Source organism: Haliotis cracherodii, unplaced genomic scaffold (genome assembly GCF_022045235.1).
Source record: "Haliotis cracherodii isolate W230 unplaced genomic scaffold, xgHalCrac1.p SCAF_2, whole genome shotgun sequence".
NCBI lineage: Eukaryota > Metazoa > Mollusca > Gastropoda > Lepetellida > Haliotidae > Haliotis > Haliotis cracherodii.
The window spans coordinates 55927571-55948500 of record NW_027266275.1 but is presented as its reverse complement, the minus strand read 5'-3'; the positions used below and the strand labels follow the sequence as shown (position 1 = coordinate 55948500).

General features: G+C 42.4%; 2 protein-coding genes and 1 pseudogene across 2 annotated transcripts in view; 1 reads left to right on the top strand and 2 right to left on the bottom strand.

The window, feature by feature from the left end:
- Nucleotides 1–1623: 1623 nt before the first annotated feature.
- LOC139469302 (H/ACA ribonucleoprotein complex subunit 1-like) lies at nucleotides 1624–7231 on the bottom strand. Its single transcript, XM_071251441.1, has 7 exons — nucleotides 7185–7231; nucleotides 6270–6428; nucleotides 6028–6087; nucleotides 4787–4935; nucleotides 4219–4278; nucleotides 3784–3886; nucleotides 1624–2558 (listed from the first exon to the last, which is right to left on the bottom strand). The coding sequence occupies exons 2-7, from the start codon at nucleotides 6412–6414 to the stop codon at nucleotides 2404–2406; spliced, it is 672 nt and encodes a 223-aa protein (XP_071107542.1). The 5' UTR covers nucleotides 6415–6428; nucleotides 7185–7231; the 3' UTR covers nucleotides 1624–2403.
- Nucleotides 7232–7441: 210 nt separating this feature from the next.
- Nucleotides 7442–20930, top strand: part of LOC139468268 (probable ATP-dependent RNA helicase DDX46) — a 44040-nt gene continuing 30551 nt past the window's right edge. Inside the window, exons 1-4 of the mRNA XM_071250119.1 lie at nucleotides 7442–7548; nucleotides 15170–15388; nucleotides 16314–16434; nucleotides 17577–17801. Of these exons, the coding sequence (XP_071106220.1) occupies nucleotides 7532–7548; nucleotides 15170–15388; nucleotides 16314–16434; nucleotides 17577–17801 (582 nt within the window). The 5' untranslated portion in view covers nucleotides 7442–7531. The remainder of the gene's footprint in view (nucleotides 7549–15169; nucleotides 15389–16313; nucleotides 16435–17576; nucleotides 17802–20930) is intronic.
- Nucleotides 10219–11356, bottom strand: LOC139469057 (uncharacterized; annotated as a pseudogene).

Sequence of the window (20930 nt, the reverse complement as noted above, 5' to 3'; positions counted from 1 at the left end):
TGTATGCTGCTGGTCTGTCCATGTACTTGCATACAAGACTGATGTTCCTCTCGGGTAACAACACTGTAACATAATAAACCTACATGGGCATCTTGGCTTAGAGAAGAATCAAAAAGGTTTCTGGCTTCAGAGGTTAGCTGGATGACACAGTCCCCATTCGTTAAGATTTGAAGCTTAAGTCTGGACCTGACCATTCTTGAAGCAAAAATTCGAACCATTGAGAAAGTTAGTTCCCATCCATTTCATAGAGATAACATGAAATGCATGCTCAATGGTTGAGAGGTTAAAAATATGTCATTTGTATATGGTATTGCACTTAAATAGCCAAGTGCATGCACGTGTGTTTGTGTGTGTGGCTGTTTGTACTAGTCTGGACTGATGCTGATTAATAGTGCTAGCACACCGAGATAACATGCCGCAGTTTAACATGAATACCCCACTCAGACAGGCTACCGACTCGTGAGCCGACCAGTCCTTCTTTTAGCCCCTTAATGCAAAGCGCCAGACAAGGTAACAACAAGTACCATCTTTTAAAGTCTTTTGGTATGACGCAGCTGGGGATCGAACCCAGGACCTTCCACTCTCTGGGCAGAAGCTCTACCTTGAGACCACTAGAGCGGTCCATTTGTATATGAATGGAAACGGATTATAACATATCACCTAGTGTGTAGGGCATACAAACTCGAGCTGATCCTAGTGGAAACTCAGACAAGTTCAGCCAAAAGTTAGGAACCATTGTACCCAGCCAATCCACATTTTCATGTTAAAAAAACACACACCCACAGCAATGTTTACTTTGGGCCTGGTCTGCAACAGTGTACACAGTGACAGACAACTCTGTCCATGTGTATGACATCAGCACAAACTCAAGCAGCAACCCAGAAGCACCTTAATCCTGTATTGAGGAATACAGAAGCAACAAAGACCATCTTCCCGAGGCAAGCGTGTCCATTAGCCTATATCAAAGCCTAGTTTCTACCCTTGCCTCATCAAGGCCACTTTTTCTGGCTTGACCCTGGCACCACCTCGCGTAGATCACGAGTTGTGCCACTTGTAATGAAAACGTGATATTCAATCATAACGCTGTTATCTGGTAGAGCTTCACAAAAGATGGCAACTAACATAGGCGACGTCAAATGGGTGAGTGAGTATGGTTTTACACCGCTTTTAGCAATATTCCAGCAATATCACGGCAGGGGACACCAGAAATGGGCTTCACGCATTGTACCCATGTCGGAATCGAACCTGGGTCTTCGGTGTGACAAGCGAATGCTTTAACCACTAGGCTACTCGACCGCCCCAAGGCGACATCCAAATCGATCAGACAACGAAAGCATTCGCGATTTCATCCCTGACACAAAAACATGGGCAATCTTTAGGGGGTGGGGGTGTTGGGTTTAAAAGATGAAAAAGCCATATTCTAGCATTAAATCACTTTCATACAAAGGTGTACCAGCCGTGGATGTTGATTTTGTGAAACATTCTCTGACTGGACTATCGGTATATGCAATAGTCCAATCATATTTAGCACAGGAAAGGGGGCTTGATGTGGCAAGGGTGGAAAAAAAGGCTAGTGGACGCTCTTGCCTCGGGGAGATGAATAAAGACAACAAAACACAGCAATGACGTATCAATAGTTTACTTGATAAAATTCACTTCAGAATCTTCAACACTTTAATAACAAGGATTCACTAAACAGTTTAGTAAATAAAATTAAAAGTATCCATATTCTGATGGTGTTTATCATCCCTAACAAATAATGATTCTCACAAAGAAAATGGGCTCATAAAATGTATTAAATTCCTGTCGATAAACCAGTAGTTGATGTCTACTAGGTTTCCATTGACAGTGCTGCTATTGAATCCGTATCTATGGTTGATTTAAGAGACATCAAACCAGTACGGAAAACAATTTAAAAGTATGGGTCCCTCAATACATGTGAAAATATACAGAAACAAGACTTGATGATGGCTTGTACACTACACATAAATGCCACATATGAAAATGGTAATGTATGCCGACATGAATGGGAAGTTACACACGGGTCTATTAAAGGATAGGTGCAATATCCTAGCTCCAGGTAGCTTTATGTCTTAATTTGAGTTTTCATTTAACACATGCAAACAAGCCAAAATATTGCATTGTATACCAGTAAACCATAGAAAACAATGCAAATCTGTGCACCAGTTGATAAACCTCGGTGAACATCTGTCATACCATTACCCATCTGACCATGCCATGTCAACATCACTGTCCACAACAAAGACATGTCACACAAGAACGGTTCATCTCTTCAAACACGAGCATTCCCAAATATCTGCCTCCAAAGTTTCTCTCTTCAAACACGAGCATTCCCAAATATCTGCCTCCAAATCAATCATATCCAACATCAAATTAAAATATTTATCTGTTGTTATACCCCCCACCTCTTCCTCCCCTAAATCCACCCCCACCCCGACCCCTAAAGCCACCACCCCCTCTGAAGCCCCCACCCCCACGTCCTCCCCCGCCTCGTCCTCCGAAGCCTCGACCACCACGAAAACCTCCACCTCGACCACCTGTAACAGAAAAATACATCAACTGAATTTAAATATATATTTATGGAACATCAAATAATTAATGCTTCTTCCTGTTTCTAAATAACCATATGCACAAGGCTATTTTCTCAAATACAAACTAGTTATTAACTCCTGTTTTTTTCTCCACTGGTCTCTATTCACAGTACAAACTATTTCTAAGATAGTAATTTCTCAAATTTAGATGATGTAATTTAAATTAGTGAGTGAGTGAGTTGGGTTTAACGCCGCTTTTAACAGTATTCCAGTTATATCACAGCGTGTCAGCTTAATGTGGGAGGAAAGCCCGAAGTGATGCAGGTCTCAGACGTTTACCACTTCGGTGAAACCCACGAGCACGGGTATGGTGCTGACAAACCTAGAAACATAATCGGGGCGAACCGGGATTCGAATCCACAATCATAGGTTTCTGGCGTGTCCAGGGGACGCAACTCTGCACAGCGAATCGTGGCACCTTAGACGACTGGGCCACCCGTGCCCCCTAATTTAAATTAAAAATAGTAGGTGGTTTGTGTGTATTCATCTGCACTAGACACACTTGTTAACTATCCACACTGAATACACATTTTACTTCAGTAAATTACTCACCATCTTTACAGTTTTAAACAAAGGTATAATTAAGAGTATTTAAACAAATGTGTTAACCACATATGTATGAGAAAAAATGATAACTTCCATATGTTACCACTTAGAATGGTCATTTGTTTAGAATATTGATCCACTGTGATGTAGCGAAACGTGGTTACAATACAGTGATGCCAAAGTTTAAAGATTATTGTGGCACTAATCTCATTTACTTCTATATGCAAACATTACAGCAGCAAACATCAAGGACCCCTCATTGAGTTGCAACACTGCACTTGATTTCCAAAATGCTAGGCTGCACTAATTCTATGGTATTGATAACCGACACTTAACACAACAAGATTCAAACTAGTACCATTTCCTAGAGATCACACACAAAGCCTAACACTAAGAGACATCACTCCTCTTACATACCTCGACCTCCTCTACCCCCAGAGATCACACACAAAGCCTAACACTAAGAGACATCACTCCCTACATACCTCGCCCTCCTCTACCCCTAGAGATCACACACAAAGCCTAACACTAAGAGACATCACTCCTCTCACATACCTCGCCCTCCTCTACCCCTAGAGATCACACACAAAGCCTAACACTAAGAGACATCACTCCTCTTACATACCTCGCCCTCCTCTACCCCCACGGTCTTTCCCCGCCCCTCTCTGCCCTGCTGCCCGGGGCAGGAAGCGCTGGAGAGGAAGCAATTTGGCTGGATCTATGAACATCTGAAATTAAAAAAATATACGCTAAAATAATTTGGGAAATAAAGATATGATTTTCATTTGATGAGTATCTACTCGGTGAGAAGGGTTTTACAGTGTAGTTATTGAGAACGAAGAAGTTCAAGAATGGGTGCAAGAAATTATTCCCAATTGGAGAATCAAACTGATGGCTTACATGCAATGAACAGAAATATGAACACGATAAACAAAATTTCAATTTTATAGAAATTATTGAAGTTCCCCCCGATGTGGTGATGCACTATTTTTCAGTATCATTTAAAATGAAAACAAACATATTTCCTTTTTGTTTGCCTCAATCAACCAGAAAAGCTTACCTTAGTTGCTTTTGAAAATGAGCTTGCCTTCATATCAGGGGACAGTTTGACAGAAAAATACTGACAAAAGTTAAGGATGGAACTAAACAGCCAGTGCCAAAAATATACAAGTCAATAACATTTGCAACAGATTAATACAGATTATAAAACCTGTGTTTATTATTCTGAATTGGATAAATCTTGCACTTCCTTGAAATATATTAATATTCATCTGAAATAATCCAAAAACACATCAATTTGATCACAAGCTTAATGAACAGGATCTACCCTCCCTCAACTGGATCTTCCTTTGCAAGAGAATTGTTCTTGTCATAATTTGGTACTGTGTTTTGTTTTTGTTTAACTCCGCACTAAGCAATAGTCCAGTTATATGGCTGTGGTCTGTAAATAATCAGTCCAGACCAGAAAATCCAGTGATTGATATCATGAGCATGGATCTACACAAATCATTTTTACCACATCCATCTTGTATCCAAGCAAACACACATGGATGCCCAGGCTAATTTCTACTGCAGACACTTCAAAACTAACATCCTTATCTTTATACCATCAACATTCAAAAGGATACAAAGTCCTTAATGGAACCAAATATTTCATCAACTTTTCCAACTTGTTGCTTATTTTCCAAGTAGATTGGAGCGTTGAAGTAGGGGATCTTCTCATTGGTTGCCCTGCACACAAGATCATCTTCACAGGGGTGGGTGAACAGACCCATTTCTGAAACACACACATAATCATGGAATCAAGCCCCTCCTTCACAGAGGACATCAGGTCATTGTAAAATTGTGAAGAAATCATCAGCCACCTTAACAAGGTGTGGCATCCCTGATTACCCAGCTATTTTATCACCATTCTATAACTACCCTGGATTTCAGCCAGATTTGAATGTCATGATGCCACAATAACTGTCCAATCAAATGACTCTTAGGAGAATTCTGTACGACAGGAGAAAAGAAATCATTTCCAAAACTAAGCTGTGGTGGCCAATTTGTACATTTTGTTTGTTGTTTAACGCTGCACTCAGCAATATTCCATTTATATCTGTAAGTAATCGAGTCAGGACCAGACAATCCAGTGATTGACATCATGAGCATCGATCCACACAATTGGGATACGATGACATGCATCAACCAAGTCAGCGAGCCCGACCACCTGATCCCCATTAGTCGCTTCTTATGACAAGCACAGTCACCTTTTACGGCAAGCATGGGTTGCTGAAGACCTATTCTACCCCGGATCTTCATGGGTCCAATTTGTACAGGGTATTTATCATCATAGAAAGGTGATACAATACACTGGATATCAAGGCGTGTCAGAGTGTTTGCTACAACTTGTTGAACACCACACTCAGCAATATTCCAGTTATACAACGGTGGCCTGTAAGTATTTGAGCCTAGAAAAGACAATCCAGGGATCGATATTATGAGCAATGATCCCAACCGTCAGGGTATGACAGGCATAAAAACCAAGTCTCCGAGACTGATCACCTGGTCCATTAAGCAGTGTCTCTTAACCAGCATAGGTCGCTAAGGACCAATTCTAACTCACAATGCCCACAGGGATACTCAATTTGTACCAGTTGTATGTAATGTAACTGGATGTTTTTAGGAACAAGCACATACCACAGACCTTCCAGATTTTCACTGGTCTCTGAACCAGTAGACCAGTGGCTATGTAGCCCTAGACAAATTTAATATTTGGTTGCATGACTTGCTTTGTCAAACTGGGTTCTTTTTTTTTTCAAATGTCAGGAAAGCTTCCAGTGGACAATAAAAATAATCATTTGAGACTAACTGATTATCAACTTACCCATGACCTCTTCAGGAGGGCCATAATCTTGCCAGCCCCCACCACCACGTCCACCTCGACCTAAAAACAAAATGACGTGATCAACATTCTGCAGACATGGTGTTTGTTTAGAACAGGCACGCCTTACTCCATAACTAACTGGGGACTTCTCCTTTCCCTATGAGCAATGAAATAACAATTTCTATACCAAAGTACAGTCGGCTTGACAGAGCACTTACTTAGGATCTATTTGGCAGTCTTACCTCCTCTACCCCTGAAGCCTCCTCCGCCTCCTCTTCCTCGAAAGCCGCCTCCTCTGTCGCCACCACCACGGTAGCCACCTCCCCCCCCTCCACCACGGAAACCTCCTCCTCGACCTCCCCCTCTTCCACCACCAGGAAAGCCCATATTTCACAGATGACCTGAAAACAGATTGAAAAGTTGTCAGCACGAAGTAAACAGTTTCATCTGGATCAGTGGGTTATTCTTGTGTTTGTTTAACTTTCTATTAAAAGTTTGTAATTGTGAGACAATGAATAAAGAGAGTTTATCGATGTCAACTTCTTTTTTATGAGGAACACAATGTTTTGGAATATCAGTAGATACTCCAAAAAGTTGTGTTCCTCATAATAAAGAAGTTGGCATCCATAATTTCTATTTACAATCTGCAAACATGGCAAACGGAAGAAATGTTTCATAGGCATTACTTAGAAGTTGACGGAAGACAAAGAAGACATAATTTATGGACTTCTTTATATATAGAGCAGTATAGTTGATATCCATAAATTGTGGATACTTTGGCAACAAAACGAAGAGAAACATCATAAAAAACAAGCATAGCAAGACCCACTCCACACCGCTAAGGTCTAACGAATTTCATCTCAATTCTCATGAAACGCCATGACGCAAAAAACACAAAAGGTATAGTATTTTTAGGTTGCGATTATAGCATCTGTTCGCCACCCAAAGTAGAAGAGAACAATTTCAAAAGGGCGGCTCCGAAGAGGTAAAATGATCAGTCGGTCCTGTGCTAGGAGATCAAGCAAACATAATACGGTGCATGTTTCTGACAACAGTCCAATAATTGTTGGTCGTTACTAAAGAAAGAAAACCTACAATATGTATGACTAAATACCAAAGACGATGCGAGTTGTTGGTGCTTTAATAACCATACTCACGATAAACTTGTTTTGTTTTCGCACGTGGTTCAAGCTTAAATCGTGCGCATGTCTAGCCCGGATAACAATAAGTCGTAAAAAAAACCAAATTATACAACAGAACCAGTTAACTATAATTAGATACCAAAACCTCGTTCAAGTAGAAATTAAAGTGTTTTGATGCACATTTTACTGAACATGACCCACAATAAAATGTGTATTAAGCACTAACAATTGAGCGACACACCGGAAGCCGGTTCATTATAACCGGCGTTTACTCAACGTCGAAGTTGGATGAAATACAACTGTCTTTGAAAAAAGAAATTCTTGGTCTTACCCTTATTGTAGACAGGGCTTGGAAGATAAAAATGCCTAGAGATAGCAGGTAGGTGATTTGATATTGTTGATAACTTGAATGGAAAGCATTCGATCGGCAATGTTTTGTCCAAACGAGCACCTGCTTCGTGTCCCATAAATTCGGGATATTTTAAAGTATTGTTTCCTGATTGTGTTCCCTTTAATTCAATTGTATGTTGTTTTATTCTTGCCTACTGTGAAATTCCTCCAACTGGCTCAAAATCTCCAAATTAGGGAATGACAAGACCGGTTAATCCGCTAAAAAACAAAAAACATACTTTTTTGTACACGTCAACCAAGTCATTGATTAATTTACCAATATAGATTTACTGTCTAAATATGACACATTGTTTGTTAGGTAAATCATGTAGATACAATCAGAAATATTGATAGGTTATTCTAGGTTTACTAATAATATTATTTACATCCGAAAGATGTTTTTAAGAAATTGTACAATGTTTGGAGAACCTTTAGAATATAGTAGCCTGCAACCTCGGGGTATCGCGGTACTTGTCATGTACGCTAAACGGAACAAAATGCACTCACTAACCTTTATGTTTATTCGTGTTCTCTGTATCAGATATCATTCATGATATCAAACAATGCATATTTTACTGATAAAAGTTCATTATTTACATTAGTAGCTCCGAGTAAAAGCCGTGCCTCGCGCTCTGTTTGACAAGGGAGCGAACTCCATCGTATCGCGGTACAGAGAAAAGTTGTGTATGGAGGTCCGAATTGGACAAAAAGAAGACATAATTCTACCAACCACTTGGTGTGATCATGCCAGACATCAGTGATTTGTCCAGACAAGTGCAAAGACAGCACAAGTAAAATTCTAAATGTGTTATCAGCAATAGGTATTCAATGCATATTTACCGAAAAGTAAGAGAAAAATATTTTTTATAAGTCAACATCAAAATATCAGAAATGATATTTTAAGATTGTTTAAAAAGAACTGGATGACAATAATTTGTCACAAAATGGAAAAATGTTAAAAGTCAACAATAAATATATAAAAAGCACTCCTAGTATGCCCAAAGTATGTATTTATCTTTTGGTTACTAGTGAAGAACGTATTTCTAAGTTTGGCATTATGGTCCTTATGATCTCCCAATAGATTCTTGGCACAGAGCGGGAAAAAATGTGCGGACTACGTAACTTCCGTTACCTCATTAGTCGCCATGAATATGCAGATGATCTAGTTCAGGTCGATAGAGAAAGTTTACTTGGGGAACTGCGGGTTATATCGTTGGCCATTAATAGATGGGGGTAAGGCAATATTACAACAGATGCCAGAAATAGGTATCAACGGATTAATAACTCCTTACTTACAGCAGACGGAACATTCCGAGGAAATTGAAATTGTTTACGAAGTGAGCACTTCCTGGTTACTGATTTGCATTAATAGACAGCCGCTTAGAGGCGTGTCCAGCGTGAACTAACGGAAATCACAAATGCCGCGATACGATGAATGCCGCGGTACCATGGGGTCCGAGTATACCACAACTTCTCGTGAGGACGATCTCTGCCGTAGGTCACACGTCTCAAGACAAGCAACCAGTTTTTGTGAGAATCTGTCGGGCGCGAACCCGCCACCTTCGGATTGTTAGCCTGACAGCTAACCGACTGAGCTACGTCCACACTGTTAAACTTAGTGCAAATTTACCTAGTCATGCCTATGACGTCATGGAACTGAAAGGGTCAAATAGGTGACGGACACTTACGAAGGTTACGGGTAGGCACTTACGAATGATCGTAAAGGGGTGATTGATCGTAAAGGGGATCCAAGGGCTAAGGATAGAGTTCGGGGTAACCTACCCTAACACTAGCGATATTTGGATGTGTTCAGCGCCAATATTATATCTCTAATAAACTGCGTTCTTGTGCATAATAATGAAAATTAATGAACCGAAAAAATAATATATGTATATTAGTTCCCATTTATAACCATTTTAGCCACTTGAATTACGAGAAAAACGAAATAAAAAATATATAAAAAATAAAAGTGCTTTCGTAAACTAGCGCTTGCTATAAAATGTGCCGCCGCAGGCTATATTTAGTAAACAAATATTCAAAACTCTCCACACTGCTTGGCGTATTCAATGGCATTTCATGTAGAGATGATAGATCACTGGGAGGAGCTTATGCACGTCACAGGGCATTGTTTCGCCGGTGTGACTGGCAACAAAATACTACAAATTATGTCATAGGGTATGATCACGTGTTTGAAAAGTTTGTGGTACTGTATTCTAAAGGGAGGCCCAATGTTTATATTCATTTAAGTAGTTAATTACCCTCGCGTAACCTTGATTCATGGATATAAGGAAAGTTCACCCAAATTCGTTTTTAAATGTCCGATTTTGTTTTGTATACTCACTGATCATTTAATTCATCTATCAAACTATAAGAAAATGACGAAGATTCCACTTGTGACTGAAAAGTTTGTTTACAGAAGCCATTTGCATTCATCAGCCATTCATGTGCACACAGAATGTGACGTCACCTTGATTCGTGGATTATGTAGTAAATTATTGTATCGCTATGTGCAAAAGCCCAGTACCGTTACAGTGTAATATTTTTTTTATGAATTCGAATTTATACCTACCAGCATTTCTGTGTCGGCTGATAACAGTTGAAGAGCATAGTTATTCAACACACAACTCCAAAACGAATCTTGTCAATAAAGTTATGTACACTATTTACAGGTAGGTTTGTGTCCTCTTTCAATCCCTACTCTTCCGATGGTTTGCATGGCAGACCATGGCAAGGGCAATAAAACGTGTCATGCGTCCGAAGCACGCGCCGTGGACAACAATACTGCAAGTGCACCCAGTGGTTACAGTCATGATACATGCACTGCCCCCACTGTACAAAAAACAGTGATGTGCATTGGGCCAGTTCAGCGGGCTGAAAGTGATGACACACGCAACATGTTTCGTCATCGGATATTGGCGAATCCTCACTGTCACGCTGTATAGTAGATTGATCGCACCGGATGGTCCCGCTGCTGGCTCGGTGGTACTTTTATGTTTCTTTTGAGTTTGTTCAGCTGATGTATGTGACTTTGCTTGTCGTTTCTTGGTTGGTACTGGCTGTGTAGAAGTTGAACTCTTAACATAGTTTTTGACTTGAATTTCTATCTCAGGTTCAGTTATGGCTTTGCCGCTAACGATCTTGTGGATAGATCTGCGTGGTTTTCTTTGCTTCTTCTGAATGACGGGAAGCTGGTCAACAAAGAATTGGGTTTGGTCAAAGTTAGTGACGAGAATTTCCTTCTCAACATTTGGGTTAGAATGCGGGCTGTGTACGTCGTCAGTAGCTGGTACTTGCTGCGACTTGTCTTCATCGTGTGATGCAGTGATAAAAGCAGCTGGTTGGAATGCAGATTTATCAATAATATCTGGCGAAAAGGGACTTTCTGAATGCCGACTGCAAGTGACCAGGCGTTAAAGCAGCAGAATATGCCCTGCAGGCTACGGAGGTGATGTTATATCTGTTGACTGTGGTACCATCAGACTTCAACAGTTTGTGACATTCGACATTGTAAATCTTTGTAAACGGGCCAAAACATTCCACGTCCAGTGGCTGAAAAAATAAAACTTGTGTGAGCCGGGAGGACAAACAACACAATATTGTGATATTTTGCCCAGTCTATCAAAGACGGAGAAATGTGCGACTTGTGGCCATCGTATAGAAGAAGCAAAGGTCTATTCGGCATATCGAAGGAAATGGCTGTCCAAGTAATCTTGGAATATAACACCATTTGACCATCCCTATTCAGAAACAGTTCCGTCACTTCCCACTGTACAGCCTTCAAGTAAATCACTGCACATTCTAGCACCCGCAAATACAAAGAAAGGTGGAATAAATGTGCCCACATCCCAAAAGTGTGACGACAGACGATCTCTCTGAAGAACTCTCGTAGACCACGGACCTTCTTGAGCCAACAATTTTCGGTGTGACATGGGACTGGTTGATTCCTTTCTCATCTACATTATAAATTGCTTCTGGTCTTGATTGGAAACGGTATTTGTCCATAATCATGGCAAGTTCATCAAAATATCTGTTGATGCATTCCTCTGAACTAGCTTTGGCACGAAGTTCGGTGAGAGACTTGGCACTTCTAGCTTTCAACTCTGGCCATCACTCCAACAGACCATATAACCACTTGACAGATAATGGATGGGACAGGTCACGTTTTCCTAACTGACAAGCATAGTTAGACCCTAATTGGATAACCTCTTTCCTGGTATATCCGTATCCGATGGATGCCAATTCTTGAAAGCAGGTCCACATGTCGAACATGTCAAAGAGCACAATAAAAAACATTTCATGGAAATCTAGGTTTGGACACAATGTTTAATGCCAAATTATACGCATGAGAAATCTTTGTCATAGCTCTTAACTTCGCATGATACATCCACGAAGTTCCATATTTTTAATTTAGATCACGATTTCCTGCCTAAAACATTCAGAAAAACACGATTTAACCAAGACCGTCATCATAATCTGAAATTTATCATACATGAGGACTGTATCATTGCTATAATTTGATTGGCTGCCTTGGGTCACATGGTTAAATGTGCCCAATTACTAACGTTGTAGCCGATTCCGGCAAGAAAGCAACATTATAAACCAATATCGCTAAAAGAAAATTGAATGGTACAGTTTCAATAAGACTCCAGGGAAGGTTACCTATCATATTAGTGATGAAATAAACTTTCTAATGATGTCTGACATCGAAGGCATCCGTGCACGTGTTATTCATAAGAAGCCTCGAAAATGGAATATTTCCTCATGTTACTGAGCCACTGTTATCGGGAAATGGGTGATGACAGATTCTAGTCAAAATTCTTTTTAAAATAATTTTCCGACTAAGTAAACAAAGAAATAGGTAAGTGGATTTTATGAAACCTTATATTAATGCAGAAAATTTAATCTGGATGTTATGATTTTGTTAGATTCCTTTTTTTTTATTTAAGATGGACTTGAGTTTTAAATTCATTTTTAAATAATGTGATAAATTTAACTTTCATATGTATAAACAGTAGGATTAGGTCTTTCAAATGGTGTTAACATGTAGTAGCAAAGATGTTTTACAAGCAGATATTTTCCTTGATAAATGTAGGCTTCATCTATCACACAAGAGTCTCTGTGTCACAGCAGTAATAGGGGCGGTCAGGTAGCCCAGTGGTTAAAGCGTCGCTCGTCGAACAGAAGACCCGGGTTCGATTCCCGAAATGGGTACAATGTTTGAAGCCTATTTCTGGTGTCACCTGCCGTGATATTGGTGGAATATTGCTAAAAGCGGCGTAAAATCAAACTCACTGACTCACTCACAGCAGTGAAAGCTTCTGGTTGACTGGTGTTGAAAGAGTTAAGTTGTTTAACAGTTAGTGTTTATCCCTCCGACATATAATGTAGGGGGATGAAGTCACTATTTTCTCTGTCCGTCAGTCTGTCAGTATTTCGTTTCTGGAGCATAACTTGAAAACTGTGGAAGATATTTTCATCCAAGCTTGGTACATGTATTAACCAGGAGCTGTAGTGGTGCCTTTTGCTATTGTGGGGGATGGGGGATTTGTTAACTTCTGATGGCTCTTGTTTTATGAGTTAGGCCAAAGAGAAATTGTGAGTAGTGCACTTTTCCTAAGATCAGTTAGCGCGCATGGAGGATCAAACTCACATTGCCAGTCTGAAGCTAAGTTATGCTAACCTGATCAGCCCAAACTTTACCATGGGACCACAGGAACTATCCCAAATGATCAGAGCTTGTTTACCAAACAGAGCTTAAAGGGGTGTTTCATTGGCCATGTTGGCACATGTGCTGAACCCTAAGGATTGTAAAGGGGTGTTTGATTGAAAGGGGTACGTAATCCTCATGATTGTTAATGGGTGCACGATCGGAAAGGGGATCCTTGGGCTAAGGATAGTGTTGGGGGTAACCTACCCTAACCGTACTAACCCTAAGGATCAAAGAGGCACAGCCAGCATTTCTGAACATTACATTCCTCTGCCACATACAATTATGGATAAGGGGTCATGTGGCCCTCTGCCTCTCAGCTAGGGACTGCGGACTATTCTCAGGTCCAAGGCAGCATAACATATTAAAACAAAAGAAATATAACAAAACAGATCTCACTTCTAAATTATGTCTGTGTATTTATATATATATATATGATGGCTATAGTGGCATGATCTCATGTCAGGCTGCTACGGAACATCGCAGGACAACAGGTCTGTGGGCTACAAATTTGATAATAATGAAACAGTTACTGCATAATAAGAATATATCCAGTCAAAGAGCATATCCTAATCAATTGACTTATATACATTAATCACGAAATAATGTTCCTTGTAACAATGTCCGTTTATAGAATAGTTACATTCACTATATATATACAATAACAAAAAATGTATTTACAAAACGTAAGGTATACAAATTGAAGTGAACTCCCCTATTCCCAGGGAACAGTACATTGCAAATTGGCCAGATCCCAAGGGTGACAATCGAATGGAGGAGGGCACATGCCCCTACTGTTTTATCAAACCCTGTGTAGCCACCAACAACGGAACAGCCAGATGAATGGGACATGCGCTCCCTCCAAGCCCTAATAACTGCACCCTCAGAAGGGCTCTTTACTATAAATTCTGGAAAATAATTGAGAACTGTAACGGGTGGAAAATACCAGAATATGTTCAAAAGAAGATGAGACTGGGTGATGGGGAGCATGTTGTCTTCCATCACAGACAAATAATGCCGGAATGTGTGTTGACACTTGTGCGAACAAAATACCCAAATAGGATAAATGAGCCATATATGGGACACAAGTGGTGGTGAACTGACTTTGTTATTTTCTCTTTGTATATATATTATCATTGATATTCTTTCAAAAACTGCAATTAATTTCTTTGGGGAAAATCAAAAGTTTGTAAAGCATAACACAGTAATGAAACTCTTGGCATCATGTAGCTGACTATGGCAATACAGTATCCTTATCAGACAAGTGATTGTGATTTGTTTACATAAAGAGTGTAATTGCTCCTAAGAGGTCAAATGTGTGGCTTGTACTGTGTCTCAAAGTTGACAGGCCTTCCGGTCCCTCCTGGAAGAAAAAGTGGCGGTTTAAGCAAATTAATGCTATAAAAGCTGGGTAAACTGAATTGTTGCTGAAAAGAAATGTGTGTTTCCAGTTTCCTGTTCCAACAGGAAGCCTACAACCTGAATATTATTTTCTCTAATTGCACCACTGATTTCATCACTGATTCAGTATTGTCCACATTTTATACCACAGGCATACATTTGTTGCACTTCACTGTGGATGAGCCAGTCTTGTGTTCATTTGGAAGCAGGTTTCTACTGCTGCACTGCAAATTACTATTTTCCAAGGACAAATACAAACCTGACCTGCTTACCCTATTTATGGATGGTCTGAAACAGGAAAAATACATTTTGTGTGTGTCTTAGAATCTTGCATGATTAATGTGTTCTAACATTTTTAGTGAGGTGAAAACCTTACAAGCTGGGGTTTTATCTTTCATAACAGACAGGAAGTGTAACATGTTGTACCATTTGATATGGACTGATATCAACAATGATCAAGTGCATCGTGGATAAAAATTTATGTTTTTCTTCCTTCCTCCAGATCCTATAGACGGAGGTCCCGATCGAGGAGTTTATCCCGTGAGCGCAGCAGAAGAAAGAGAAGTAGGTCCCGCACCCCTATAAGGTCTAGGGAAAGGGAGCGATTAAGACGCTCACGGTCCCGAGACAGAGAACGTAAGAGATCAAGAAGCAGGTCAAGGGATCGTGACACAAAGAGAGACAGGAGAAAACGATCCCGTTCAAAAGAAAAGGACAGGAAGTAAGTCTTTTTTGATATGATGGTTATTAATTTGATCAGAGGTATTCATAAAATTAAAGGGACGGTGGGGTAGCCTAAGGGGTAAAGTTTTTGCTTGTTATGCAAAAACCAAGGTTCGATTCCCCACATGGGTACAATGTGTGAGGCCCATGATGGTGCCCTCCTCTGTGATATTGCAGGAATATTGCTTAGAGCGATGTAAAACTATACTCATTGGATTAAAGCTTGATTTTCTTGTCCCTCTCCTGATTAGTCTACTCATCCAAATTTTGACTGATCAAGAAGTTACCTGAAAATGTAGCCACTGAGAAATGCCCAAAAGGTGGAAGACCTAAATTAACTTAAATATGTCACAATGGAATTCCCACCGACATAATAAATTCCTCTTTGCACCTGACACCACCTACTACAATATGTTGATTGAATCAATGCACAGACTTATGGGTAGATACAGTGAAAATTCCGGGTTAGAGTTAGTCTTCAGCAACCCATGCTTGTCTTTAGAGGCGACTAACGGGATCGGGTGGTCAGACTCGCTTACTTGGTTGGTGCATGTCATCGTATCCCAAGTGCATAGATCTATGATTGACATGATGTCAATCACTGGATTGTCTGGTCCAGACTTGATTATTTACAGACCGCGTCACATAGTTGGAATATTGCTGAGTGCGGTGTTATACAACAAACAAAGAAACTTATGGGCAGGAAAGCCAGTGATGTTAAACATAGTACAATAATGTAAACCCTATGCTGGGATTAGGCAGCGCTTGGAGTAAGAGCGTGATGGCTACCTTTACCAATGGGCAGCTTATTTCAGGCAGGGGTTGGTATTTGGCCCTGTGTTTTGCAAATATCTGAATAATTACAAGAAAGACATTTATTGGTGCATCAACATGTTGATAATTAGTTTACATGTTTCACATAGACGAGAGAAGAAGTCAAAATCCAGATCTCCTGAGAAGAAAGTAAAGAGCCCGTCTCCTAGTGCTGAAAAGGTTCTCCACAGAGAAGGAGAATTAAGGGTTAAAGATGAACCACTCAACAAGGTAAAAACAGATTTACTGGGTGGACCAGTCGTCTCAGGCGTCGCAATTTGCTGTGCCTTGTTGCACACCAGAAAAATATGATTGTGGGTTCGAATCCTGGTTTGCCCTGATTATGTTTCTAGGTTTGTCAGCACCATCCCCAAGCTCCTGGGTTCCACCGAAGTGGTAAACGTCTGAGACCTGCATCACTTCGGGCTTTCCTCCTACATGAAGCTGACACGCCGTGATATAACTGGAATAATGTTAAAAGCGGTGTTAAACCCAACCAAAGTCACTCACTCACTCTGCCATGAAAACCTTAAAATGATCCTTGTTTTCATGATATCTAAGGCTCTCTTGTGTCTCTAATGTGCCAGGATATGCTGATCATGGGTTGGAATCCAATCTTTGCCTGAAACAGGAACATGTAACGCATGTGGTATCTCCTTGGGCAAGTGGCTTTGTTTGAAACGTGCCTCTGTTCACCCAGCAGTGAATGGATACCCGGTAGGATGGTAGTGTGGTTATCCTTCTAGTGCCTAACAGGCAGCTTGGGCTGCATACTCCCCAGGGAGCTGAGAATAATTGTTGAGTGCATACTGATCCAGTGACCAGGGTAATAATAGCCCTTTGCGCATGCCCCTGAGTGGTGTGGAAATATACGCAATATTAATAGCCCATTATTACTATTATTGTTGTTTGTTTTTTCAGATCAGATCAGATTTTCTTTTCTTCATTTGTGAAGGAATGTAAACAATAACACTGATTATATGATCCTAGCTATAACCTATATCAGAGTATACTGTCATGTCTGGTTGACTGCACATGGATGGAAACTTTTACAGCGTATGACAACAAAACTAAATGGTCCTGTGTACTGCTAATGCCCTGCTGTTTACCTGGTATCTTTATGTTGGATTGGTCTGTTTATGTCCCAAAACTTCTACGGGGCGGTGGGGTAGCCTAGTGGTTAAAGCGTTCACTAGTCATGCCGAAGACCAGGGTTTGATTCTCCACATGGGTAGGATGTGTGAATTTGGGAATTTCTATCAACATTTGCTGCAGACTCTGAACCTGCACAGAATATCAGCCTCTGAGTGGGTCTCAATAAATCCCTGACAGTATTTAGTTACCTTGAATATAAGTGCATGTCATATTTCTAGGAAGAGGAGCAGAAGCGCCTTGAGGTGGAGATGCAGAAGCGACGAGAACGTATCGAGAAATGGCGAGCAGAGCGCAAAAAGAAACAGGAACTGTTGCCCATTAACATCACTCCCCCCATGAAGAAGTGGACGCTGGAGGACGATGATGAAGATGAAGATGAAGTTGTGCAGGAGAATGATAAGGATGATGAAAATGAAGTTGACCCACTTGATGCTTTCATGCAGGTAGGGTGAACCGTACCAACTTTAGACCTGTAGTAAAGACATAATTTTTTAACTTATCCTGCATTACTCCGTATTGCATTTACTGCTGTCTTTGACAGAGTGACGAACTGTGTGAGATCCAGCTGCTGAAGAAAGTTGTCCCAACCAGCTCAGGAGGCAGCGCCCTCTCACAGTCGGCACGTGACCCGGAAGTCATGACGTCACACAAAAACACATAACTGCTTTGTCACCTCCACGGACGGACGTACTGTGTATCCCTTGTGGAAATTAAAGCTTATTATTTGTTTTTTATATTTTGCGTGTTTCTACATTCATTATATGCTGCTACATTGTTACCTGTTATGGGCCGTGACCTTAGGGTCTTCCCATTCGTAAATTGTAACGTTTATCGCTCGTCTGTGACTCACGTCACAGTAATTTACGGGCGCAATGTTGTTCCCGCCATTTTGTTTTCTTTCCCGCCATTTTGGCCATTCACCACGTGGCCACGTAATGTCGTGTTCTGCGTTTTGAATTCTCTCTTTGGCTTGGGTAATACATTACATTTATGTATGTTGTTTTGGTGTGCTTAAAGCCTTGCCTTTTCGCTACCTCTCAGCGTAATTGTTTCTTCTCATAAACTTCAATATAATACGAAGTTTTTGAGTTACATTATGTCTCCCGTACTCTGTGGTTTTGCCACATGGTTACGTGTTTGCACATGGTTATGTGTTTGCTTAAAGCTATGCTTTTTCGCTACCTTTTAGCGTCATTGTTTGATCTCATAAACTTCATTGAAATACAAAGTTTCTGAATCACATTATGCTTCCCATACTTTGTGATTGGCCACATGGTTATGTGTTTGCTTAAAGCTATGCTTTTTCGCTACCTTTTAGCGTCATTGTTTGATCTCATAAACTTCATTGAAATACAAAGTTTCTGAATCACATTATGCTTCCCGCACTTTGTGGCTTTGCCACATAGTTATGTTTTGCTTAAATTCCAGATTTTCTGCCTCGCTGCACTTGTTGCCGCGGGAACAAATCTGGTCGGGGCCGCCCCTTTCTGCCGTGATTGTACGACGCCCTGTACTTTCACAAGGCAGTGCCGATGTTGCAGTCATTCGTCGCTGTGATCCTTCAGCACATGCGAGTATCCAGGACACACCTCGCTCAACGTGCTCGTCGACCCCCACCTACGTTGACGGCAGCAGCGCTCAGCGGAGCTTCGCAAGTGCTCCCAGCACCAACGGCGGCTCCCAACGTAGAGTCTGCCTCCCATGGCACGACATACGACCGTTCACGGTCTCCTACTCCACCGGCGGCTCCAGCGCTCCCAACGTAGAGTCTGCCTCCCCTGGCAAGACATACGACCGTTCACGGTCTCCAACACCACCACATCAACGCTGATGTCTCCGGCGCCCCCGGCGCCTGTGATGTCCCTGCGCTCCCGGCGCTCCCGGCGCTCCCGGCGCTTCCCGGCGCCTCCGATGTCCCGGCGCTCCCGGCGCTCCCGGCGCCTCCGGCGCCTCTGGCGCCTCTGATGTCTCGGCGCCTCGTGCGCTCCCGGCGCTCCCGGCGCTCCCTCCGGCACCTCCGATGTCCCGGCGCTCCCGGCGCCTCGTGCGCTCCCGGCGCCTCCGGCGCCTCCGATGTCTCGGCGCCTCTGATGTCCCGCGCTCCCGGCGCCTCTGATATCTCGGCGCTCCCTGCGCCTCTGATGTCTCGGCGCCTCGTGCGCTCCCTGCGCCTCGTGCGCTCCCTGCGCCTCTGATGTCTCGGCGCGCCCGGCGCCTCTGGCGCTCCCGGCGCCTCCGGCGCCTCTGATGTCTCGGCGCCTCGTGCATTCCCGGCGCCTCTGATGTCTCCGCGCTCCGGCGCCTCCGCATCCTCTGATGTCTTCGGCGCTCCCGGCGCCTCTAAGGTCTTTGATCTCATGATCTTCGACGCCTCTAATGTCTCTGGCGCCTCTGACTACTCCGGCGCCTCAAGAGTTACGGAAGAAGCGCCTATGATATATCCGGCGCCTAAGATGACCTCCGGCGCCCAGATCAACAAGCTTTATCAAGCTCAGATCAACGAGCCGACTATCCGATCTTCTACTGCGGCTTAAGGGGCACCATCGGCAATCGCCTCCCCGGCGCCCCTGCCCTCTTCTCTTGCTGCCGTCTCATAACTCGTCACACGGAGAAGCATGGTGAAACAACTGTCGCCGCTCCTGTCGCTACTCTCCCGTCGGTCTTCGGGATCGTGACTATCGTTCTACTTCCTGGGTGGAATCTTTTCAACCAATAGACAGTTGGTCTGATTCAACTTGCCCACTGAGACGTTATCCATAATCCCGTCGTTTAAAGCGCTATGATTCCGGAGAGATGACCTGCAGGTTTCCATCGAAACAGAGCGTCATGTGAACAGCGTCTGTATCAGATTCGACGACGACATCCACTTACAAAGAGTTTACTTCGTCGACATCGCCGACACCAACGCTGTTCTACCCTACCCTAGCGCCAGCGTTCCTGAAAGAGACTCTTCCTCGGCGCTCACCGGGTTTTCCACGACGCCCATGGGGTTCCGTGTTTTATCGCAAAACTCGGGTACACCACTTGATCGTCTCTCACGCAGTTCATTGAGGATTGTCTGTGTGTGGAGTTTGCACCTCAGTTCCGACTCCAAGGCGGTTTTCTCGGCTACTGCACAGTGTGATTTACATGTCACGTGTCAAGTACTCGGACTGTCAACAACTCCGACCGGAATTAGGTCAACTTACCATGGCAAGGGGTGCCATGTATTTCTACAGATTGGTTTCCATGTCTACCTATACGCTTGGTGCTACCACTCAACCAGGCGCCTGTCGCAGTCCATCCATGCACGGATGTTGGAAACAATAGACCTCCTCTACCAACACGGCTGTCACGAGGAACCTTGTTTCATCAACCCTTCGCTGTAAGAACGATAGCGCCTATAGGCGTTCAAGGGATGGAAAAGATCGCCTTCCTTCGTCCGGTTTGATCTTTTCGACTACAACACCTTCCTATCTTCCGCCTTGACTACCGGACACAGTGTCGATTTGATACTTAAAGTCCCTCGGCCGTCCCACTGACCCCTGTTGCATACCTGCCTCGTATCGTGTTGTCGTCCTCCATCGTCACCT